We start from the raw sequence: 26,681 nt of genomic DNA on the forward strand, positions 1-26,681 counted from the left end.
AGAATGTGTTTGAATTTAAATGACTATCAGTTTAGAACAAGTAGATATATTTATAGGTCAACATATGAACCCCATGGTTACCACAAATCAAAACTTACAATAGATAGACAAAAACTAAGCAGAAAGAAACACAAGCATACCACTGAAGAAAATCATCAAACCACAAGGGAACAAACTAAAAGAAGAGAAAAAAACAGAAGAACTACAATAACAACCAGTAAACAAGTAACAAAATGGCAAGAAGTACACACTTATCAATAGTCACTTTAAGTGTCAATGAACTAAATGCTCCAATCAAAAGACATAGGATGCCTGATTGGATAAAAAAACAACAAGACCCATCTCTATGCTGCCTACAAGAGACTCACTTCAGAGCTAAAAACACACACAGACTGAAAGTGAGGGAATGGAAAAAGATATTTCATGAAAATGGAAATGTAAGAAAGCTAGAGTAGTAATACTCATATCAGACAAAGTAGACTTTAAAACAAAGTCTATATCCAAAGACAAAGAAGGGCATTATATGATGATAAAGGGATCAATATGAGAAGAGGATATAACACTCATTAACATATTTAGGTGCTCCTGTATTAGTTAACATATACCTAATATAGGAGCACCTGAATATATAAAGTAAATATTAACAGACATAAAGGGGGAAATTAACAATAATACAATAGAAGTAGAGGACTTTAACACCTCTCACATCAATTGACAGATCATCCAAACAGAAAATCAATAAGAAAACAATGGTCTTAAATGACATATAGACCAGTTGGACTTAACAGATATCTACAGGACATTCCGCTCAAAAACAGTAGAATACACATTTCTTTTCAAGTGCACATGGAACATTCTCCAGGAAAGATCACATGCTAGGAAACAAAACGAATCCCAGCAAATTTAAGAGTCTAGAAATTATATCAAGCATCTTTTTCAACCACATGGTATGAAACTAAAAATCAATTACAGGGAAAAAAATGGGAAAAACACAAACATGTGGAGATTAAACAACATGCCACTAAAAAACCAGTGGACCAATGAAGAAATCAAAGAGGAAATCAGAAAATACCCTGAGACAAATGAAAATAATACACAGGGACTTCCCTGGTGGCACAGTGGTTAAGAATCTGCCTGCCAACACAGGGGACATGGGTTTGATCCCTGGTCCATGAATATCCCACATGCCGTGGAGCAACTAAGCTCATGTGCCACAACTACTGAGCCTGCGCTCTAGAGCCCACGAGCCACAACTACTGAGCCCACATGCCACAACTACTGAAGCCTGTGCACCTACAGACCGTGCTCCGCAACAAGAGAAGCCACCGCGATGAGAAGCCTGCAATCTGCAATGAAGAGTAGCCCCTGCTTGAGGCAACTAGAGAAAGCCCATGTGCAGCAACAAAGAACCAACGCAGCCAAAAATAAATAAAATAAGTAATTAAAAAACAAAACAAAACACAACTTTCCAAAACCTATGGGACACAGAAAAAGTGGTTCTAAGAGGGAAGTTTATAGCAATACAGGACTATCTCAAGAAATAAGAAAAATCTCAAATAAACAACTTAAACTGCCATCTAAAGGAATTAAAAAAGGAAGAACAAACAAAGCCTAAAGGCAGCAGAAGGAAGAAAATAATAAATATCAGAGAGGAAATAAATATAATAGAGACCAAAAATAAATAGAAAAGATTCATGAAACCAAGAGCTGATTGTTTAAAAGATAAATAAAATTGATAAGCCTTTAGCCAGACTCATTAAAAAAAAAAAAGAGAAAGGACACAAATAAAATAAGAAACAAAAGAGAAGAACCAATATCACAGAGATACAAAAAATCATAATAGAATACTATGAACAGTTATAAACCAATAAACTGTACAACCTAGAAGAAATGGATAAATTCCTAGAAACACACAATCTTCCAAGACTGAATAAGGAAGAAATAGATAATCTGAACAGACCAATCACTAGTGGTGAAATTGAATGAAGAATAAAAAAAATTCCCAGTAAACAAAAATCCAGGACCATATGGCTTCATGGGGAACTCTAAAAGACATATAAAGAAGAGCTAATACCTATCCTTCTCAAACTATTCCAAAAAATCGAAGAAAAGGGAACACTCCCAAATAAATTCTGTGAGGCCACCATTACCCTGATACCAAAACCAGACAAAGACACTACAAAAAAAGAAAGAAAGAAAGAAAATTACAGACCAATATCTCTGATGAACAGAGGTGCAAAACTCCTCAACAGAATATTAGGAAACCAAATTCAACAATATATAAAAAAGGATCATACACCATGATCAAGTAGGATTTATTCCAGGGATGCAAAGATGATTCAATATCCACAAATTAACGAATGCAATACATCACATTAACAAAAAGAAAGATAAAAATCACATAACCATTTCAATAGACATAGAAAAAGCATTTAACAAAATTCAACAACCATTCATGATTAAAACTCTCATCAAAGTTGGCATACAGGGAACATATCTCAACATATTAAAGGCCATTTATGACAATCCCATAACTAACATCATTCTTAATGGTGAAAAGCTGAAAGCCTTTCCTCTACAACCAGGAACAAGGCAAGGATGCCCACTCTTGCCACTTCTATTTAACATGGTATTAGAAATCCTATCCACAGCAATCAGATAATAAAAGAAATAAAAGGCATCAAAATGGGAAAGGAAGAAGTAAAACTGTCACTATTTGCAGATGACATGACACTATATATTCAAAACCCTAAAGTCTCCACAAAAAACTATTAGAACTAATAAAGGAATTCAGTAAAGTTGCAGGATACAAGATTAATATACAGAAATCTCTTGCTTTTCTATACACTAATGATGAACTATCAGAAAGAGAAATCAAGAAAACAATCCTGTTTAAAATCACATCAAAAAGAATAAAATACCTGGGAATAAATTTAATCAACTAGGAGAAAGACTTATACTCTGAAAACTATAAAACACTGATGAACTAAATTGATGATGATACAAAGAAATAGAGAGATTTCCTATGTTCATGAATCTGAAGAATTAACATTGTTAAAATGTCCATACTACCCAAAGCAATCTACAGATTTAATGTGATCCTTATCAAAATATCCAAGACATTTTTCACAGAATAAGAATGAATAATCCTAAAACTTATTTGTAACCACAAAAGACCCTGCATAGCCAAAGCAGTCTTGACAAAAATGAACAAAGCTGGAGGAATCACACGCCTTGATTTCAGACTATACTACAAAGCTACGGTAATCAAATAGTATGGTGCTGGCACAAAAACATACACATAGATCAATGTAACAGAATAGAGAGCACAGAAACAAACCCATATACTTATGGTCAATTACTCTGTGACAAAGGAGGCAAGAATATACAATGGAAAAAAGACAGTCTCTTCAACAAGTGGTGCTGGGAAAACTGGACAACTACATGTGAAAGAATGAAATTAGAACATTCTCTAACACCATATACAAAAATAAACTCAAAATCGATTAAAGACTTAAATGTAAAACCAGAAACCATAAAACTCCTAGAAGAAAACATAGGCAGAACACTCTTTGACATAAGTTGTAGCAGTATTTTTTTGGATCTTTCTCCTCAGGCAAAGGAAACAAAAGCAAAAATAAACAAGTGGGACCTAATTAAACTTCACAGCTTTTGCAAAGCAAAGGAAACCACCAATAAAACAAAAAGACAGCCTACTGGATGGGAGAATATTTGCAAATGATATATTCAATAAGGCGTTAATATCAAAAATATATAAACAGCTCATACAACTCAATATCATAAAAATAAACAACTCAATTAAAAAATAGGCAGAAGACCTGAAAAGACATTTTTCCAAAGAAGACATACAGATGGCAAATAGACACATGAAAAGATGCTCAACATTGCTAATCATCAGAAAAATGCAAATCATAACCACAGTGAGATATCCCCTCTCACCTGTCGGAATGGCTATCATCAAAAAGACCACAAATAACAAATGCTGGCGAGGATGTGGAGAAAACGGAACCCTAGTAAATTGTTGGTGGGAATGTAAACTGGCAGAGACATTATGGAAAACAGTATGGAGATGCTTCAAAATATTAAAAACAGAACTACCATATGATCCAGCAATTCTACTTCTGGGTACATAGCAAAAGAAAACAGAAATCAGTAATTTGAGAAGACATATGCACCCCAATGTTCATAGCAGCATTATTTACAATAGCCAAGATATGGAAGCAACCTAAGAGCTCATCAACAGATGAATAAAGAAGATGTGGTATATACAGACAATGGAATATTACTCAGCCATAAAAAATAATGAAGTTTTCCCATTTGCAACAACATGGATGGACCTGGAGGATATTATGCTTAATGAAATAAGTCAGCCAGAGAAAGACAAATACTGTATGTTAGCACTTACATGTAGAATCTAAACAATAAAACAAATGAATAAACATAACAAAACAGAAAGAGACTCACAGATATAGAGAACAAACTGGTGATAACATGTGGGGAGAGGGATGGAGAGGCAATAGAAGGGTAGGGAATTAAGAGGTACAAACTACTATGTATAAAATAAACTATAAGGATATATGGTACAGTATAGGGAATACAGCCAATATCTTATAATAACTTTAAGTGGAGTATAATCTATAAAAATGTTGAATCACCATGTTGTACACCTGAAAGTTATACAATACTGTAAATCAACTGTACTTTAATAAAATAAAGTTACATTAAAAATTTTAGATTTGCAGAAAGGGAGCTTATTTGACTTACTTTATAATACCTGCAAATAGTTAATTCTGTAAAGATGTAATAAAATGTTAAAATTTTGGCAAAGTTTGAACAGCATTGATGAGTTTATTTATGAAGTAATTTTTTTATGAGAAGTATCCTATTAATGTAAAACTAAAATGCAATTATCTCTTATTGAAATTACCTACTTACTTATCTTGGAGAAATCAGCCTATGCTTACAAAAGATAGCAAAAGTTTATTTTATTTTTTTGTAATCTGCCCAGAGAGAAGAGTTTCAGTATCTCACAAGAGTAATCTTTTGTGCCTTCTCCTAACTGGGATATATACTTGCATATTTAAAATGACCAAAAACAGTTCCTCATCTGATTATTTTAAGATTTATTGTTTATAATAAATAACTTATTCTCACTTTATTAGGTAACCAAACTGCGAACATTCATTTTCTCAGGCATCCACAACGCTATATTATTCAAATAACATAATCTCTGATTAATATTTGATTTTGCCTTCCCAAGATCAGACCCTAAATTCAGGAAAACAAATTTTTTCCAAGATACCTTTTACATTTGAACTGTCTTTAAGTTTTCCCAGAGGACTATTGGGCAATGACAAAGATTTTTTTTCTTAACCTTACAAAAAGAAGAATGCTAGAAACAATTAGGTTTATTTGTTAAGCCCCTTCTTGATAAATAGCTCAACACTATCAAGAAATGCATAGGAAGATTTATCAAATCAAATGAGAAGCTCAGCCTTCCCTAGGCTAATTTTGTACAGGCAAAATATTATAAAGTTCAGTGATTGCATACTTTACAGAAAGGCCCTGGATATATGTCAATGTCCTCACTCTCTGTAATATGTTCTCACCCTCAGGGGAAACACTGATTAAATAAGACCAACATGGGCTTCCTTGGTGGTGCAGTGGTGAAGAGAATCTGCCCTCCAATGCAGGGGACATGGGTTTGAGCCCTGGTCCAGGAAGATTCCCACATGCCGTGCAGCAACTAAGCCAATGTGCCACATCTACTGAGCCTGAGCTCTAGAGCCCGCGAGCCACAACTACTGAGCCTGCATGCCACAACTACTGAAGCCTGCATGCCTAGAGCCCGTGCTCCGCAACAAGAGAAGCCACCACAATGAGAAGCCCACGCACCGCAACAAAGGGTAGCCCCCTCTCACCACAACTAGAGAAAGCCTGCGCACAGCAACGAAGACCCAACGCAGCCAAAAATAAATACATAAATAAAATAAATTTATTAAAAAAAATAAGAGAAGATCAACATCATATTGCCTAATGGAAGATTTAAATTCTCCTTCTTGCTGATACTGTTTGTTAAATTAACCGTAGATTAACCATAGCCACTTACTCTTACCCTCACCCAGTAGTCCACGATTTCCTCTCATGCTTTCCTAAAGACTCTGCTTAAGTTATAGGTGAGGATGTGCCTTTAACAAAGAAAGACAGTCTCAGAGCCTCGTAGACAGAACTTTACCAGATACTCTTCACTCTTGATATTTCAAAGAATGGACTTAGGGTCAGAGGCTGACAGAAGAGCTGACATTACATAGACAAGTATAAGATAGTACTAGAGGCTAAATCAGATTTTCAGGACTTCTTTTAGTTCAGAAATAGATAACTTCATGAAATCAAATTAATGACCCAAGGTTAGAGGAATAAGAATTAATTACATAGAACAGGCTGAACTGAAACTGGAAATCTAATTTCTAAATGTGGACATGTGTTTTGGAAAATTATTGGCATTATCTTAATGTTCTATTTTCTGATGGGGAAAACCCTTTTAGCATTCATGCTGATCTATCTCTAACTGTCAATTTAGTTGACTCCGATGTTGCAAACTAAATGAAACATTCTTTAAATGTTAGTTTGTTCTCCTTGGTCCTTCAGATTCAGGAAAAAACATTTTTTTCTGAGACATTTTACTTTTTAATGGCAATAACATTATTTGCATGGGCTCAATAAGAATCTGTCCTCCCTTTTAGTGGAATATAATCAGACAAATAGACAATACAACAGAGGCCAAAAGTAGAGTGTCTTACTTAAAAATTAGCCTCACTTCATCAGATATGACAAGCCCCTTATTAAGGAGAAAGGGTTATAACTTCATATCTGAAGCTAATAACCAAAGCTTCTCCCAAGAAGTTGAACTAGGACCTGTTTGTGGCTTACAGGGCACCAACCTTATAGGCAGTAAAAAGGTCACTTGCTGGATAGCCAGAAACCTTAGCAGATTTGGGAAAACTAGAGGAAAGAAAAATTCACCAACTCTTATAAGTGCTAAAGATGAAACCAGTTTGGGACTTCCCTGGTGGCGCAGTGGTTAAGAATCCTCCTGCCAATGCAGGGGACACGGGTTCAAGCCCTGGTGCAGGAAGATCCCACATGCCGCAGAGCAGCTAAGCCTGTGCACCACAACTCCTGAGCCTGCGCTCCAGAGGCTGCAAGCCACAACTACCGAGCCCACGCGCTGCGCCTAGAGCCCATGCTCAGCAACAAGAGAAGCCACCACAATGAGAAGCTTGCGCACCACAACAAAGAGTAGCCCCTCTCACCTCAACTAGAGAAAGCCCGCGTGCAGCAAGAAAGACCCAACACAGCCAAAAATATAAATAAATAAATAAATAAATAAGAGTTTGGTTTCCTACGCTTAGAACAGAAGAGTAAATAAAAGCATTTAACGAAGACCTCTAGAGTGATGAAGCCATTGAAATGCTCTCCTAGGTAACTTAACAAATCATAGACGTTGATTCTCTGGCTTTATTAACGACAGTTGTTCAGTACAGTATAGCACTAGATTTGCTATCTATATACAAGAAGGCTTTTATATGCTAATTAAAAGTTTTTCTAGCTTATGTCAATGAATCAGGACCAAATACAATGGCTTTTGTGATCATGAAAAATCTTTGGAGACTATTTATGATAACAAAGGAACTGCCATACTGGAGCACCATCTAACATACCCACCCACAGAATACCAAATTCTCTAGGGGTATACACATTTGTTTTCATTCACTATTAGTGATTAGGATATTTGGAAACTCTGTAAGGATAGACATTAACTTATCAAAAACTGTGAGTGATGCGAATAATTATTTTTCTAAAATTTCAAGCAAATTCTGTCCTGTATAGATGCAAAAGTTTCTGTTCATTATAATCCAGAAGTTACAATTTTATTGTCCTGTAGGGCATTAACTAGTTTTGTATGTGATTCAGAAATCTTATTCCAGGATACTTTCTTTTAGTAACTAAAATACTTTTGATACGCCTATACTTCTGTAAATCAGCTTTACCATCCTGCAGCTTCCCACATTAAGGAAATCATTAATCATTAATCACTAATGAATCAAAATAATCTTACAGGTATTCACCCTAAAAAATTATGCTTAAAAGAAAATAGAAAAACGCAGCAGTTTGTTCTCATTCATTAGTGGGACTCTCCTGTTTCCTCTTTTCTTATTATTTTCAATATTTTTTACAGTAATCATAAATCCATAGAAAAAGACAACTCAGTAATTTTTTTTGAGCATGTGTAGTTTGGAGTCACTATATGTATTAAGACATGGCTGAAGGGAGTATGGTGTGTGTGTGTCTATACACAGTGCAGAAAAAAGGTTGAGCACCATTGGGGCAACCTTTCAACTTTACAGACAACTTGCTATACAGAGAAACTTACTGCCTAATTTCCAATGAGTTGTCATTTCACTGATTATTACCATCATAGCATATACATGCAAATTTGATGACATAAGTAATACAAATCAGTGTTTCCTCATAGTCTTAAGAGAGAAGTTTGTAAGACTTTTAAAGAAATTCAGTAAAATTCACAACTATCTTTGTTAGATTTATCAAGAATTTATACTTGTGAGACCTCTGCAGAGCAACTTAATATAACATTAGGCACATGTAGGCCTTCAAACTATCCATTTATGACTAATAATAGTGATCTGGGAAGAGGAAGGTTAGCAGGAGGAAATCTAGGAAGGGACCAGTGGCTGGTGCACGTGGAAATCCTACACATATATCCTTGGAGTTTGTCTCCAAGAAGTTATTCAATGAAACAGTGAGGTCAAGTCAGATGAGAAGATTACCAATCGCTCCATCTCCTGCTCCCTGAGTCTCTCCTCCCTCTGCCGCCGGTGATAATCCATCAGGTCGTCTCGTCCTGAAATGGAGCTAATGCTGCTTTTCCGTTCCCGAAGGACAGGCTGGGGGGTTCCTGAGGCCTGTCTGAGGCTGTCCGGATCTGCATCATCAAACTCAACAGACCCACACGAGAAGTTCCTCCTGGCCGCAAACGCTCTGTCCAGCTCTCCGGGAGGGAATGAATGACCTGGGCTTGTCCCCAAGTAGGAAGCCCTATCAAGGTCATCAGAGGTACAGGAGGAGGTGGAGGCCAGAAGCATCTTCCGAGCCACTCGAGGACTGGCAGGGACGCTGAGGGTGGAACTCACGTAAGGGTTGCCCTCAGAGGCAGAGGTTTTATAGGGTAAAGCTCCTGAGCTCAAAGAAGAAAAATTCAGGTAATTGTCATTGTCTGTGATGCTATGAGGTAGATCCTTTTCCCCCAGTTTCGTTCGTTTGGAATTGCCCAGAGAGCTTCTTGGAGGCAAACTGAGAGGTGCCAGCTGATTCTCTGTGGCTCTGTGCAACCTGGGGAGAGAGCGGCTATAGGCGCCCATGTGACTCAGGCTGCTGCTCGAGTACTTCCTAGTTCTTAAACTGATGTTTTCAGATGCCAGATCCTTGTGTCTGGTCAACTTGGGCTGAAGTGTCAGGTTGTCCTGGATGCTTATTTTCCTGGCTTGCTTTGGGCTTGAAGGCATGCTGGCTGCCCCTGACCTACCGATGGGCAAGGAGCCAGTATCACTCAGGGAACTTCCATTCCACATGGTCAGGAGTGAGCCAGATGCTTTTCGGCCTTCCAGCCCTCCAAGAAAGTAGACATTGTCATGGGATTTATTCCTTGAGCTATATTTGGAATAGGGAGGCTTCTCTGAAAGCCTCAAGGACCTTTCAGTGTCCCGGCCTGTAAAATGATCAAAGTCTGCTCTCCCAAGTGGATATCCACTAAGGGAGGGTGAAGTGCTGCGTAAAGGGGTGGGAGGTTTCACGGAAATATTTTTGTCATTTCCATCGCAAGAGAACTGCTTGGTTCCCTGGATTTTGGCCAAGGAGGGGCTACTTCTGACACTGGTTCCCAAAGGAGAAGGGCTTCTTTTAGCAGGCACAGGTTGTGAGAGGGTTAAATAGGAACCAGAATAGTCTCCATTGGTTTTAAATCTCAGACTGGAAGAATATTTCTTCGGGCTCAGGCTCTCCATCATGTTTTGGGAATCGTTTTCGAGGGAACTCGCCACAAAGCCCGCCTCTAAGCTACCATTCTGTAAATCCAGCTGCTTTTGCATGTGGCTCTGCTCTGCCATAATCTTGTTGGAATCTGTGAAGGAAAAAAACAAGAGCAAGCTTTACTTAACAAAGAAGATTTAAAAAGACGAACCACAGTTTTCAGCTTACATCAGTACACGTAGGTTTGCAGTCCAATCTGTTGTAACTAAAAAACACAAACGCTGTTTTAGTAATAAACCTAGAAAAGTTGTCCTGCAAAATGAAGATGAATAAAGACCACTGATCCGGGATGTTTCTTGTACAAAAGAAAAATAACTCAAGAGGACATCAATGAAATTTGAGAGGAACAAATCCCTAACCAAGTACAGGTGGAAGATGAGGTTGGTACCTAAAAAAGACAATTTCTAGTCCCTGGAGGACCACCTGCTTCCTGAGTATCTAGCAAACACCCAGAGGGATGCTGCAATGGGCCTTCCTTTAGATGTCTCTGCAAGAATCATTAACCGGGGCTTCCCTGGTGGCGCAGTGGTTGAGAGTCTGCCTGTCAATGCAGGGGACACGGGTTCGAGCCCTGGTCTGGGAAGATCCCACGTGCTGCGGAGCAGCTAGGCCCGTGAGCCACAATTACTGAGCCTGCGAGTCTGGAGCTTGTGCTCCGCAACAAGAGAGGCCGCGATAATGAGAGGCCCACGCACCGCGATGAAGAGTGGCCCCCACTTGCCGCAACTAGAGAAAGCCCTCGCACAGAAACGAAGACCCAACACAGCCATAAATAAATAAATTTAAAAAAAAGAAAAGAAAAGAAAAGAATCATTAACCGTTCAGAAGTTAAGTCCTGAGGAAACTAAATTCACATTCTGGCAGAGAAAGAAAGTTTTGTGTTAGACACTGATCAATTACATGAGGGTTAGAAGATGATTCTTTAAAGGGGGACTATGAGAGTTACCTTCTCAACAAAAAGACTTAATAAAGCTCCAGCATCCATCAGAGAAAGGTAGGTAATAGTAGAGGAAGGAGTGTTCTCCATATTCCTGACATATCAGGGTCAGGGTGGAGTATTTAAAAACCTGAAACTGACGTATCCTTCAAGTTCCCAGGCATCCCAGAGGCACCATGATCATCCTTGATCTAACTCTCCTCTCATGGAAACACCTTTCTCCTTTTGCACCCATCCAAACCCATCCATTCTTCGAGGCTCAGATTAGGATTCTATTTTCCACGATGAAAAGAAAATTTTTTTAATGGATGTACCCATAAGAATATGTTTTGGACCCTAGTTTGAACAATATTAACTTAAGAAACTGCAGTTTTAGTCTATGAAAATGTCTTTTTAATCACAAATTATCACTGTAAATGTGAAGCCTTATATTTCAAACTGATAAAAATATTTTCTTTAAGTTATCATCAAAGCGAAAACACAATTTAAACATAAATTTGAACTCAGGTACTGCGAAGACAGTCCTCCAACTCCATAGGCACCTCAAACACTGGTTACTGCATCTCTGCACTATATATAAACAGTATTACGTATGGTTAGTAATCAATATCATAATGTGTGACCAAGACATAAGTTTAAGGCAGAGGGTTTTCTAGTATTTCTATCGTATCTCCAGCCCCTCCTGACTCCCATCGCCCCACAGGTGAGACACTCAATGAACGCAAGTTTTCAGTGTCCATCACAGCCTTCCCCACTCCCTCCCAGCCACAGATGGAGGACCTTCACCTTGCTTGCTCAGCCTCAGAGATTTCCTGGGCAAATGCAGGCAGCCCAATAAGGAACTGCTTCTTACCCAGAGAGTGGGGCAAAGAAACAGTTTGGCTGCTTAAATCCTAGAGATGGGCTGAGTCCTCAGACCCCTCAAAGCCGCAGCTTCCCACAGGAAGCTCTGCCTTGGGTACCTTATCCTCCAATCCAAAGCCCTACCCTGATGGATAAAAGCATGATTGTCTTTTTAAGTGGACCTCAAAAAATTTTTTGAGATTCTCCTTTAGAATTGCCCCCCAGCTGGGATCTGGCCCGGCCATCTGGCTCTTGCCAGGTCTTTCATTCCTTGGGGACAGTGCCATCTCTGCATCCAAGACAAATGTCCCTCTCAGCAATTGTCTACCACTACCAATTCTGACCTCGAAAGCAACACCAGTCTGGTTTGAGCTATATCTCACCATACCCCCTTGGAAGACTGAAACCAAGATGACCTCTAGTCTTGGTTCCTTCTATTCCCAACTCACTTTATCACATGTTGGTTTGCTATGTTGAAATTCCAGCAAACCTTGGTAAATTCCCTCAAGTTAAATATTTTTGAATTGAGGAGACAAGGAAGTAGGTGAATCCTGAGAACATTACCATGTTATTTATTACAGGGGAAAAAACACCTTAATTGCCCCCAAAATAGGGAGAAAATCAACAGCTATAGCATATCATATGAGTGAATATTAAACCATTTAAAATCTTATTTCAAGGTATGTTTATAGCATTAAAAATACGTTAATATAATGTTAAGTAAATTTTAAAAACCACACATACAATGAGTGCAGTCTTATATATACACCCACCTCTACACATGGATTACATTCAGATGTTCAAGCCAAAATCTGGGGAAGCATCACTGATCTCCTCTATCACTATATCCTCTATCCTCTACCATCTCTATCACTTCTCCATTCCCTCCTTCCTCATTTTATCCATCAACAAATCCTACCAATATTGTCCTTAATCCATAGTCTCAATCTGATCATTTCTTGATATTTCCACTGTTACCCCCCATTACAAGCCAATATCTTCTCTTCCCTTGTCCATATGCTTATTCTATAACAAGAACAATGGAATAAAAGAAATCACACCAGTGATTTTTAATTCACCTTTCTCAAACTAGTTTGTATTTTCCACATTTTATACAATGTGTTTGGGTTACCTTAACAATGAAGAAAAAATTTAGTGTAAAATATTAGCATACAATCTGCAGCAATACTTCATTTTTAAGTTGATTAGACTCTCATTTTTCCTAAGCTCTTGCCCAATTTTTGATCCAGATATTAACTCTTCCGAAAAAGGTTACTTTAAATAACTTCTTCATCAGACTAAATATGTAAATATTTGAAGACTTCAACATTTTTTCCAAATCTTCTAAATGACTCAGGCAAAAATGACAATTATGCAAATTGACCCATTCCATACTTTATGCATCTGAAAAACTGCAAAATCAAACATAACACCTTCCCTAATATGAACAAAGTGAACAGAGTGGTTACAAAAAAAGTCTCCAGATGTTTGCTGAATATGGCTTAGATAATATATTTAGTATGCTCATTTTTTAATGTAGTTATTAGATTATTTCATTACTTGGAGTGATTCTGCTTATTGTATAGAAAAAAATTAAAATCCTAACAGGTAGTTTCAGGTACCTCATTCATTAACTAGGTATTGAGCGCCTACCATGTAACAGACTTTGGCTTAACAGGCACTAGTGTTGCTATTATTCCTGTTCTCTGCTTTCAGAAACAAAGCAGTGCTGTTCTTCCTCATTCCCATGACATTAGGTGTGGCTATGTCCCTTGCTTTGATCAATGAAACAGGAGAGAAAGTGACATGTCAGTTCCAAGCTGAAACATCAAGAGCCGGAGCATGATTCATCGTTCCCATCCCCTGCTAAGATGACTCACTTGCATCCAAGTCTGTAGAGGCTTCCTTAGCCTACCTCCCTCAGTGAGGACGATAGAGAGCAGGGTCTTTGCCAATCCAAGATTGTCTTAAGCCCCTGAGATTTGCGAGCTGTGTGTTACTATGAAGGTGTTAATCTTCATTAAGTGCCTACTATAAACCAGGCTTTGAGCTAGGCGCTGGAAAATATGTGGTCAAAGATACCATTTCCTGCCTTCACATAGCTTACAGTCCAAAGGGAAAAACACACATATGAATAAATGCTACATGGTGTGATGCATGCCTTAATAGAGGATTGATTGACAGATCAGTAAAGGAGCATGGAGGGGGGCTAACCCAGTGAGACTGGTAGTCTGGGGAAGTTATCATAGAAAGAAATGACAATGGAGTTAAGTTGTATTGAAGAAAGGGAATCTGATGGGTATTATCCAATGGTAGCGTAAAGCCACCTCCACACCTCAAATTTTGTGGTTTTGAAAATATAAACAAAATCTCAAGCCCATCTGAGGTCAGACTACTGGTACATCCAGCACACATCTTGTCTCTGACAGAATTAATAACAAAAATTGTGTAGGAAAAAAGCAACAGTTATTTTCTATATTTAATAACTATGTATCTCTCTCTCATAGTTCTCTAAATCCTTTCCCATCTTCACCACCATGTAAGATATGCTCTCTGGGGTCCAAGTCTATGCCTTTCTTAAGTGTGGTTTAAATTGGACAGCAATCCTCCAACCATTTAGGATATTTTAGATAAGGATACAAAGGGAAATCCATAAGTGAGATGTTAGGATAACAACAAAAGAATTAAAGCCAGTTAGTGGGGAAGACTTTGGTTATAAAGTGGTGCATACAAAATAGGAAACAGAGCTAAGATAGTGCAGAGTTAGCCACCCAGAAAGCAAGGCAGAGCAGGTGCTGTTAAATGGAAGTCAGAAGCTAAGCACTGAGCCCAAACTCTGCATTTTCAATATTTGCTCTAACGGTACAGAATTGAGGGTTTATGTCAAAAAGGATACTTAAAAGTTTAATTTTTGACTCAGCAGCATAGGACATGAATGTCATTTTAGATGATAAAATGTATTCATGTATTTCAACCGGTTTGCAGTTGCAAATGCTACTTAATCACCCAAACAAAATATTACCAAATACCATTCCCTCTTCCAACAAAACTACATAGTATCAAACTACTATAGGGTATTCTTACTACCCTACAGGGTGGCAACACTTGGTCCCTCTCTCCTCCTCACATACACTTTTTTTTTTTAATTAAAAAATTTAATTATTGGGAATTCCCTGGGGGTCCAGTGGTTAGGACTCCGTGCTTCCACTACAGGGGCCACATCGATCCCTGGTCAGGGAACTAAGATCCCGCATGCCTCGCAACTCAGCCAAAACCCACCCACCGCCAAAAAATGCAATTATTGACGCAGTTTAGTTGGCCAAACAAAATACAACACCAAAATATTCCACAGTAGTACTAGCTGAAAGATCGGCTTTACAGTCTCTAGGGAAGAGACAAGCAGGACATTTGCAAATAATAAACCACATCTGAGAAACAGTCATGCAACATTTCTCCACCACACATATTGCAGAAGAAAGCTACAGATGATCTGGATGGAAGAACATTCCAGAGAATATTTTAAGATATTCATGTCTGATACCCCGGTTTTTCAGTTCAACCTTATTGGGTCTGTTAAGGATGTGTAAAAAGTTGTACACTTGAAGATTTATCATCAAGTATAAACATGTAATTCACTCATTTTCCTGAAGCTGAGTTTACCGGTCATAGCTGAGTACATACGTATGTATACTTGTGTCAATTTGAGATCTCTTAATCCCATAAATCAATTCAACTCAAAAGGTGGAGAATCACACAGGTGGTCTTTCTGACCCTAGGAGTGACAATAATGGCTCATGATACCTCTCTTTCCTTCCCCAGTGCCAGGGTGTTCTTTTCATTGCGGGTGAGATCACACGAGTGGAGGCCTAGAGGTGGGAAAAGCATAGGGAAATGTAGAACAGGAAGCAGTAATGTACTCTGAATGAGGATGAGAGCAAAGGCAAGGCGAGTAGAGGCAGGAGGGCAGAGGATACCATGGGAGAGAATGGGTTTAATTCCCCAGCAGTGAGGGAGACAGCAACGCGATGGAGCCCCGCAGACAATGTATTAGAGACTGCAGCTGAGGTTAGGAAAAGAAAGCAGAGGAAGAACTATGGCTGCGGGAGGTGAAAGGGCACACTGCAAGAGGTGTTGTCAAAGTGACACACAAGAGGGAGGGCGGCGGGGCAGGGGTCTGTGTTAACACGTGTAAGAAAGGTGAAGAACTCTCCGAGGTTTCTAGCCTGGCTTCTTGATCTCCGCTGGTGTGTTTCTTTTTGCTTTCCTGTACATTTTATGTAAACAAAAAAGAAGTCTCAGGGAAATTATAAAATCACTGCATTATGTTATTGTGGAAGCAAAACAGCCCCAAGGGCACTAATGGCTCCATATACTGCACGCATACGCACAGAAACAGAACCGGTGTGGAGAAGGGAAGAAGGCATCTGGTGCCCAGCTGAAAGAAGAGACAACACCGGGTCGTCTAAACAGGAAAGAAGTTAATGTGTGTTGAAACATTTGGGCTTACTTTCCAATCCATAAATTTAATCCCTCCAGAGCTCTCTTGTTATTTTATCACCTGAAACGTATATCATCTCTTTGTCGATTAGAAAATGCCAGGAGTCATTTAGAGATCTCTGGAAGGTACCATGGAAAGTCACAGTACATTTTACCTTAAGAAGAAAATTACTGGAAAAACTAATCTCAGGGATCATGTTTGAAAGTTTCTTGGTAGATTCTTTCCTCTTTGGCACAATGCTCGTATATGTTTTAAAATATAATTCTCCTGCTCCATTTGTACCAAATAACACCACAGTGAACTAATCCCATCCAAACTGTTAAGTCACTAATGGTGACTTCAGAGCACTGTGATGGCCAGAGCTGTAGGGATCTTGGTTTCAAAATAATGAATACACACCCAGGGAGCAAAGTTTTAAAAAACGAACAAATTAAAATGAAGTATTTACTGTGTTGTGTTCTGTGTGTTGCATTAGAAGTAGGAGTCTTAAAGTCTGGCCTATATATATAAATGCAGTTTTCCAGGTAATTTATACCAAGAGTTTGGAGGATTCTTAAATTATACAACACTTTACTTGTCATTCTACATCGCCGTGCACAAACACTTCTCAGGATCATCCAATATAGCAGGAATTAATCAAAGGGGGAGTGCAAGAGCAAGTGATAGGAAAGGGGAAGTCTTTTCATATTGCTGGGGAAAGGGGATGGATGTAGATTACAGAAGCAAATTCAGAAAAAGAATCTTAAAAAAAAAATCAGGAGGGTTTAGGTTAAAATGTCCACTTAATGAAAAAGTTTGAGTCTCTATCGTTCTTATGAGGGGCCTTAGAGCTGAGGTGCTGGCTCTGGGAGCATATTTTGTCACAGACAGTGGTTGATGCCTGGTGTTTCAAGCTCTCCCAGCACACTGGTGGTCCACAGGCTGGCCTCTTTCAGCACTGATGTTTACGGTATGGCAATGTTTTAAAGCACGTACTGATGACACGTAATTGAATTCAGACACCAGCTTAGAGCAGTCTGTCGGAAGCAGTGCCATTGGGGAGGTGGAGGGGGGGGGGATTCTGTGGTGACCAGTGGTGCCTGAGGGAAGAAGCTTTTAGAGGACTGAATAGGAAAAACTAAGAAATCTATTTCAGCCCCAAACTCCAAGCTTAAGAATGGAGAACAGTAAAAGTATGAAATTAGAACACTCCCTGACACCATACACAAAAATAAACTCAAAATGGATTAAAGACCTAAGTGTAAGGCCAGACACTATAAAACTCTTAGAGGAAAACATAGGCAGAACACTCTATGACATAAATCACAGCAAGATCCTTTTTGACCCAGCTCCTAGAGAAATGGAAATAAAAACACAAATAAACAAATGAGACCTAATGAAACTTAAAAGCTTTTGTACAGCAAAGGAAACCATAAACAAGACCAAAAGACAACCCTCAGAATGGGAGAAAATATTTGCAAATGAAGCAACTGACAAAGGATTAATCTCCAAGATTTACAAGCAGCTCATGCAGCTCAATAACAAAAAAACAAACAACCCAATCCAAAAATGGGCAGAAGACCTAAATAGACATTTCTCCAAAGAAGATATACAGATTGCCAACAGACACATGAAAGAGTGCTCAACATCATTAATCATTAGAGAAATGCAAATCAAAACTACAATGAGATATCATCTCACACCGGTCAGAATGGCCATCATCAAAAAATCTAGAAACAATAAATGCTGGAGAGGGTGTGGAGAAAAGGGAACCCTCTTGCACTGTTGGTGGGAATGTAAATTGATACAGCCACTGTGGAGAACAGTATGGAGGTTCCTTAAAAAACTAAAAATAGAACTACCATACGACCCAGCAATCCCACTACTGGGCATATACCCTGAGAAAACCATCATTCAAAAAGAGTCATGTACCAAAATGTTCATTGCAGCTCTATTTACAATAGCCAGGACATGGAAGCAACCTAAGTGTCCATCATCGGATGAATGGATAAAGAAGATGTGGCACATATATACAATGGAATATTACTCAGCCATAAAAAGAAATGAAATGGAGGTATTTGTAGTGAGGTGGATGGAGTTAGAGTCTGTCATACAGAGTGAAGTAAGTCAGAAAGAGAAAAACAAATACAGTATGCTAACACATATATATGGAATCTAAGAAAAAAAAAAAAAAAGGTCATGAAGAACCTAGTGGCAAGACGGGAATAAAGACACAGACCTACTAGAGAAGGGACTTGAGGATATGGGGAGGGGGAGGGGTAAGATGTGACAGGGTAAGAGAGTGGCATGGACATATATACACTACCAAATGTAAAATAGATAGCTAGTGGGAAGCAGCCGCATAGCACAGGGAGATCAGTTCGGTGCTTTGTGACTGCCTGGAGGGGTGGGATGGGGAGGGGGGGAGATGCAGGAGGGAGGAGATGTGGGAACGTATGTATATGTATGACTGATTCACTTTGTTATGAAGCAGAAACTGGTGCACCATTTTAAAGCAATTATACTCCAATAAAGATGTTAAAAAAAAAAAAAAGAATGGAGAACAATGGACACAAAAACCTCCCTCTTTTCCCACTAATCCCAACGTGAAAACATGATGAAGGGGGAGGGGGACTACTTAGAAGCTTCAGGAACAACCACTTCCTTCTCTAGCAATATTCTCATTTCAGAAATCCAAAAGCAGCCTGTTTTCCCCACCCTCCGTTATCCAAACACCATCCTCAGTTAAACAAACCCTCAGTCCTCTCGACTCCGCCTTTGCAAATATACCCTCCTTTTTCACAAATATTTCCTTTCATCACTAAATCCTCAGCCTCCTGCTTCTCTGCACACAAGCCTCATCTCTCCACACAACCCCACACTCACTGGCAAACACCTTCTCAGATCCTCTCTTCTTCAAATATCCCCTCCTACACACAGGTTTTGTTTTTTTTATTTATTTATTTATTTTACTTAGTTATTTTGGCTGCTTTGGTTCTTTGTTGCTGTGTGCGACTTTCTCTAGTTGCGGAGAGCGGGGGCTACTCTCTGTTGTGGTGCGCGGGCTTCTCATTGCAGTGGCTTCTCTTGTTGCGGAGCACGGGCTCTAGGCGCATGGGCTTCAGTAGTCGTGGCACATGGACTCCAGAGCGCAGGCTCGGTAGTTGTGGCACACGGGCTTAGCTGCTCCACGGCATGTGGGATCTTCCCGGACCAGGGCTCAAACCCGTGTCCCCTGCATTCGCAGGCGGATTCTTAACCACTGTGCCACCAGAGAAGCCCCATGCACAGGTTTTGCAAGCATCCCTAAATCTGGACCTTCCCACTGTCTCAACGTCCATCCCCACAGAACTTCATCTCCCATTCATGCAACCTGGCCTCCTAAACTCTGTTCCTTTAAACTCTTCCTCCACACTCAAGATTTTACGTCTCAGCGCAGGGAAGAAAAAAACAAAAACCAAAAAACCAAACTTCTGTTAGTGGACACTGAGCCCTTATTGGTTTTCTGCAAATAAACAGAGCAGAAAATGGATTCTCATTCCTTGCACCATGTTCTTTGTCATTTAAAGATCAGCCTTTTTGAACAAAATAATTATTATCCACTAGATACATGTAGATACATTGATAATCTCCAAGGAGGGCACTTTTATCTCTCAAAAAAGACCCAAGAATAAGGAGGATGTTTTGTTCTTGCAGACTGAGCCTGTTACAACAGTAAATCTTACTGTATGCAGACAGACACACATTCACAGACACACAGAGACAGACATACACTGCCCACATGCCCATAGCAGTCTAAAAGGCACAAAGACTTTGTGATTGCCAGAGGAGGCTCTTCAGAACCCAGGCAAGTTGAGGCATCCTCAGAATTTGCCAGGTATCAGGGTGATGCATGGCAGGCTGGGGAGAAAGGGAGGACCACTGGAATGCCGATATGATCTCAGGACACTGATTGCACAGTTTCTTTCTTGGTTTTCTTGTTTTCCCTTTTGAATTTTTACTTTATTACATTCTGAAAACATCTAAAAGAAGAGGTAAGGGAGACCATTAAGGAAAGAACAAAAGTATCAGATGATGCCACAGGGAGGAAGGGAGCACAGAAGGGACTGGGCATGATGGGGAATAGGGGGAGGAAATGAGAGATGGAAGAAGTGATGAAAAAAAGTAAAAAAAAAAAAAAAAAAAGTTTCAGCTTCTTCCTATCACAATAAATCAGTCTACCCCATGGTACCATTCCTTTCTGTCATCTCCAGCCCACTGAAGTCTAAGCTCTGTCAAAAGAAGTCCAGATGGTATCCAATGGTTCCTAAAGGTAATCACAGTCAATAGCAAAAACCATATTCAAATGAGGATCTTTATCTCCTGTGACAGAGGTTCCTTTTAAATAAGTCTAGATTGTTTTATATTAGGAATTCTTAAGAAACTTAGAGGACTCTTGTCAAGAGGGTAAAACATCAATTATAGGGAGTTTAAACAATTTTGTGCTAGTCCCTTGAATAAGACTTGTCTGCCTGAACTTTAAAATATACTTTAGACTACCCAAGGAATTTGGCTGCATGCTTCCTGTGATAACTCTTTTCAGCCTGTGAGGAAGGCAGCGGAAGGACAGAAAGCAGGAAGAACCCCAAAAAACATTTGGGTTATTCAAATTCCCTTCCCACTTGCAAAACTCCTGACTTTTATCTAAATATTCAAGATGTGACTTTTACCAATTGGACTCACATTTGTGTTTATATCATTATTAAAACAACTTTTCAATTCTGCAGCCTGTGGAACGAAAACCACACTCACAGAAAGAGAGACAAAATAAAAAGACAGAGGACTATGTACCAGATGAACGAACAAGATAACCCCCCCCCCACAAAAAAATAAATGAGATGGAGATAGGCAACCTTCCAGAAAAAGAATTCAGAATAATGATAGTGAAGATGATTCAGGACCTCGGAAAAAGAATGGAGGCAAAGATCAAGAAGATGCAAGAAATGTTTAACAAAGACCTAAAAGAATTAAAGAACAAACACCTAGACGAACAAACAGAGATTAACAATACAATAACTGAAATGAAAAATAGACTAGAAGGAATCAATAACAGAATAACTAGGGCAGAAGAATGGATAACTGACTTGGAAGACAGAATGGTGGAATTCACAGCTGTGGAACAGAATAAGAAAAAAGAATGAAAAGAAATGAAGACAGCCTAAGAGACCCCTGGGACAACATTAAATGCAACAACATTCACATTATAGGGGTCCCAGAAGGAGAAGAGAGAGAGAAAGGACCCAAGAAAATATATGAAGAGATTATAATTGAAAACTTCCGTAACATGGGAAAGAAAATTGCCACCCAAGCCCAGAAAGTGCAGGGAGTCCCAGGCAGGATAAACCCAAGGAGAAACACACTGAGACACATAGTAATAAATTGGCAAAAATCAAAGACAAAGAAAAATTATTAAAAGCAACAAGGGAAAAAAAAAAAAAAGCAACAAGGGAAAAATGACAAATAACATACAAGGGAACTCCCATAAGGTTAACAGCTGATTTCTCAACAGAAACTCTACAAGCCAGAAGGAAGTGGCATGATATATTTAAAGTGATGAAGGGGAAGAACCTACAACCAAGATTACTATACCCGGCAAGGATCTCATTCAGACTTGATGGAGAAATCAAAAGATTTACAGACAAGCAAAAGCTAAGAGAATTCAGCACCACCAAACCAGCTCTACAACAAATGCTAAAGGAACTTCTCTAAGTGGGAAACACAAGAGAAGAAAAGAACCTACAAAAACAAACCCTCCAAAATTAAGAAAATGGTAATAGGAACATACATATTGATAATTACCTTAAATGTAAATGGATTAAATGCTTCAACCAAAAGACACAGGCTCTCTGAAAGGATACAAAAACAAGACCAATCTATATGCTGTCTAAAAGAGACCCACTTCAGACCTAGGGACACATACAGACTAAAAGTGCGGGGATGCAAAAAGATATTCCGTGCAAATGGAAAATAAAAAAAAGCTGGAGTAGCAATATTCATACCAGATAAAACAGACTTTATTTTTTTTTTAAATGAAATCTGCAGTTGTGTTTTTTTTTTGTTTTTTTTTAAAATTAATTAATTAATTTATTTATGGCTGTGTTGGGTCTTCGCTTCTGTGCTAGGGCCTTCTCTAGTTGTGGCAAGCGGGGGCCACTCTTAATCGCGGTGCGCAGGCCTTTCACTATCGCGGCCTCTCTTGCTGCAGAGCGCAGGCTCCAGACGCGCAGGCTCAGTAATTGTGGCTCACGGGCCCAGCTGTTCCATGGCATGTGGGATCTTCCCAGACCAGGGCTCGAACCCGTGTCCCCTGCATTGGCAGGCAGATTCTCAACCACTGTGCCACCAGGGGAGCCCAAAACAGACTTTAAAATAAGAATGTTACAAGAGACAAGGAAGGACACTGCATAATGATCAAGGGATCAATCCAAGAAGAAGATATAACAATTATAAATATTTATGCACCCAACATAGGATCACCTCAATACATAAGGCAAACGTTAACAACTATAGAGGAGGAAATCAACAGTAACACAATAACAGTGGGAGACCTTAACACCTCACTAACACCAATGGACAGATCATCCAGACATAAAATGAATAAGGAAACACAAGCTTTAAATGACACAATAGACCAGATAGATTTAATTGATATTTATAGAACATTCTATCCAAAGACAGCAGATTACACTTTCTTCTCAAGTGCACACAGAACATTCTCCAGGATAGATCACATCTTGGGTCACAAATCAAGCCTCAGTAAATTTAAGAAAACTGAAATCATCTCAAGCATCTTTTCCAACCACAACCCTATGAGATTAGAAATCCATTACAGGGAAAAAAACGTAAAAAACAGAAACACATGGAGGCTAAACAGTACGTTACTAAATAACCAAGAGATCACTGAAGAAATCAAAGAACAAATCAAAAAATACCTAGACACAAATGACAACAAAAACACGACAATCTAAAACCTATGGGATGCAGCAAAAGCAGTTCTAAGAGGGAAGTATGTAGCAATACAATCCTACCTCAAGAAACAAGAAAAATCTCAAATAAACAATCTAACCTTACACCTAAAGCAACTAGAAAAAGAACAAACAAAATCCAAAGTTAGTTGAAGGAAAGAAGTCATAAAGATCAGAGCAGAAATAAATGAAATAGAAACAAAGAAAACAATAGCAAAGATCAATAAAACTAAAAGCTGGTTCTTTGAGAAGATAAACAAAATTGATAAACCTTTAGCCACACTCATCAAGAAAAAGAGGGAGAGGACTCAAGTCAATAAAATTAGAAATGAAAATGGAGAAGTTACAACAGACACTGAAGAAATACAAAGCATCATAAGAGACTACTACAAGCAACTCTATGCCAATAAAATGGACAACCACGAATAAATGGACAAATTCTTAGAAAGGTATAACCTTCCAAGACTGAACCAGGAAGAAATAGAAAATATGAACAGACCAATCACGAGGAATGAAATTGAAACTGTGATTAAAAATCTTCCAACAAACAGAAGTCCAGGACCAGATGGCTTCACAGGTGAATTCTATCAAACTTTTAGACAGGAGCTAACACCCATCCTTCTCAAACTCTTCCAAAAAACTGCAGAGGAAGGAACACTTCCAAACTCGTTCTATGAGGCCACCATCACCATCACTATCACCCTGATACCAAAACCAGACAAAGATACTACAAAAAAAGAAAATTACAGACCAATATCGCTGATGAATATAGATGAAAAAATCCTAATCAAAATACTAGCAAACAGAATCCAACAACACATTAAAAGGATCATACACCATGATCAAGTGGGATTTATCCCAGCAATGCAAGGATTCTTCAACATATGCAAATCAATCAATGTGATACACCATATTAACAAATTGAAGAATAAAATCCATATGATCATCTCAATAGACGCAGAAAAAGCTTTTGACAAAATTCAACACCCTTTCATGATAAAAACTCTCCAGAAAGTGGACATAGAGGGAACATACCTCAACATAATAAAGGCCATATATGACAAACCCACAGCAAACATCATTCTCAATGGTGAAAAACTGAAAGCATTTCCTCTAAGATCAGGAACAAGACAAGGATGTCTACTCTTGCCACTATTATTCAACATAGTTTTGGAAGTCCTAGCCACGGCAATCCGAGAAGAAAAAGAAATAACAGGAATCCAAATTGGAAAAGAATAAGTAAAACTGTCACTGTTTGCAGATGACATGATACTATACATAGATAATGCTAAAGATGTTGCCAGAAAACTACTAGAGCTAATCAATGAATTTGGTAAAGTTGCAGGATACAAAATTAATGCACAGAAATCTCTTGCATTCCTATACACTAACAGCAAAAGATCAGAAAGAGAAATTAGGGAAACACTCCCAGTTACCGTTGCAGCAAAAAGAATAAAAAACCTAGAAATAAACCTACCTAAGGAGGTAAAAGACCTATACTCAGAAAACTATAAGACACTGATGAAAGAAATCAAAGATGACACAAACAGATGGAGAGATATACCATGTACTTGGATGGGAAGAATCAATACTGTGAAAATGACTATACTACCCAAAGCAATCTACAGATTCAATGCAATCCCTATCAAATTACCAATGTCATTTTTTACAGAACTAGAACAAAAAATTGCATAATTTGTATGGAGATAAAAAAGACGCTGAATAGCCAAAGCAATCTTCAGGGAAAAAAATGGAGCTGGAGGAATCAGACACCCTGACTTGAGACTATACTACTAAGCTACAGTAATCAAGACAGTAAGGTACTGGCACAAAAACAGAAATATAGATCAATGGAACAGGATAGAAAGCCCAGAGATAAACCCAGACACTTATGATCAACTAATCTATGACAAAGGAGGCAAGGATATACAACAGAGAAAAGACAGTCTCTTCAAGAAGTGGTGCTGGGAAAACTGGACAGCTACATGTAAAAGAATGAAATCAGAACACTCCCTAACACCATACACAAAAATAAGCTCAAAATGGATTAAAGACCTAAATGTAAGACCAGACACTATAAAACTCTTAGAGGAAAACATAGGAAGAACACTCTTTGACATAAATCACAGCAAGATCTTTTTTGACCCACCTCCTAGAGTAATGGAAATAAAAACAAAAATAAACAAATGGGACCTAATGAAACTTAAAAGCTTTTGCATAGCAAAGGAAACTATAAACAAGATGAAAAGACAACCCTCAGAATGGGAGAAAATATTTGCAAATGAATCAACGGACAAAGGATTAATCTCCAAAATATATAAACAGCTCATGCAGCTCAATATTAAAAAAAAAAAAACCCAATCAAAAAATGGGCAGACGACCTAAACAGACATTTCTCCAAAGAAGACATACAGATGGCCAAGAGGCACATGAAAAACTGCTCAACATCACTAATTATTAGAGAAAGGCAAATCAAAAGTACAATGAGGTATCACCTCACACCGGTTAGAATGGGCACCATCGGAAAATCTACAAACAACAAATGCTGGAGAGGGTGTAGAGAAAAGGGAACCCTCTTGCACTGCTGGTGGGAATGTAAATTGATACAGCCACTATGGAGAACAGTATGGAGGTTCCTTAAAAAACTAAAAATAGAATTACCATATGACCCAGCAATTCCACTACTGGGCATATACAGAGAGAAAACCATAATTCAAAAAGACACATGTGGGCTTCCCTGGTGGCGCAGTGGTTGAGAATCTGCCTGCCAATGCAAGGGACACAGGTTCAAGCCCTGGTCCGGGAAGATCCCACATGCCGCGGAGCAACTAAGCCCCTGTGCCACAACTACTGAGCCTGCGTGCCACAACTACTGAAGCCCGCGCGCCTAGAGCCCGTGCTCTGCAACAAGAGAAGCCACCGCAACGAGAAGCCCACGCACCGCAACCAAGAGTAGCCCCCGCTCGCTGCAACTAGAGAAAGCCTGTGTGCAGCAACGAAGACCCAACACAGCCAAAAATAAATAAATAAATAAATAAATAAATACATTTATTAAAAAACAAAAAAGCATGGTGTCTCCAATTACAGAAAATACAAAGAACAGAGGAATACATTAAACAACACTATGGAGACAGTATCACTTAAATCTAAAACATGGGGAAGTCTACAGAAAAATAACCAATGTCTTCAACCAGCAAATGGCAAGGAAAAAAATAAGAGAGGGAACTGTTCTAGATTTAAAAAGACCCAGGAGATACACCAATTAACAATTAAATGCAATATGTAGACCTTG

The 26,681-nt window shown here is 38.8% G+C and overlaps 1 protein-coding gene across 1 annotated transcript in view; it reads right to left on the reverse strand.

Annotated features, from left to right (window-relative positions):
* Positions 1 to 26,681, reverse strand: part of PHLDB2 (pleckstrin homology like domain family B member 2) — a 232,264-nt gene that overhangs the window by 83,425 nt on the left and 122,158 nt on the right. Inside the window, 1 exon segment of the mRNA XM_036851524.1 lies at positions 8,871 to 10,219. Coding sequence (XP_036707419.1) covers positions 8,871 to 10,219 — 1,349 coding nt within the window.

This window comes from Balaenoptera musculus, chromosome 4, assembly GCF_009873245.2.
Source record: "Balaenoptera musculus isolate JJ_BM4_2016_0621 chromosome 4, mBalMus1.pri.v3, whole genome shotgun sequence".
NCBI lineage: Eukaryota > Metazoa > Chordata > Mammalia > Artiodactyla > Balaenopteridae > Balaenoptera > Balaenoptera musculus.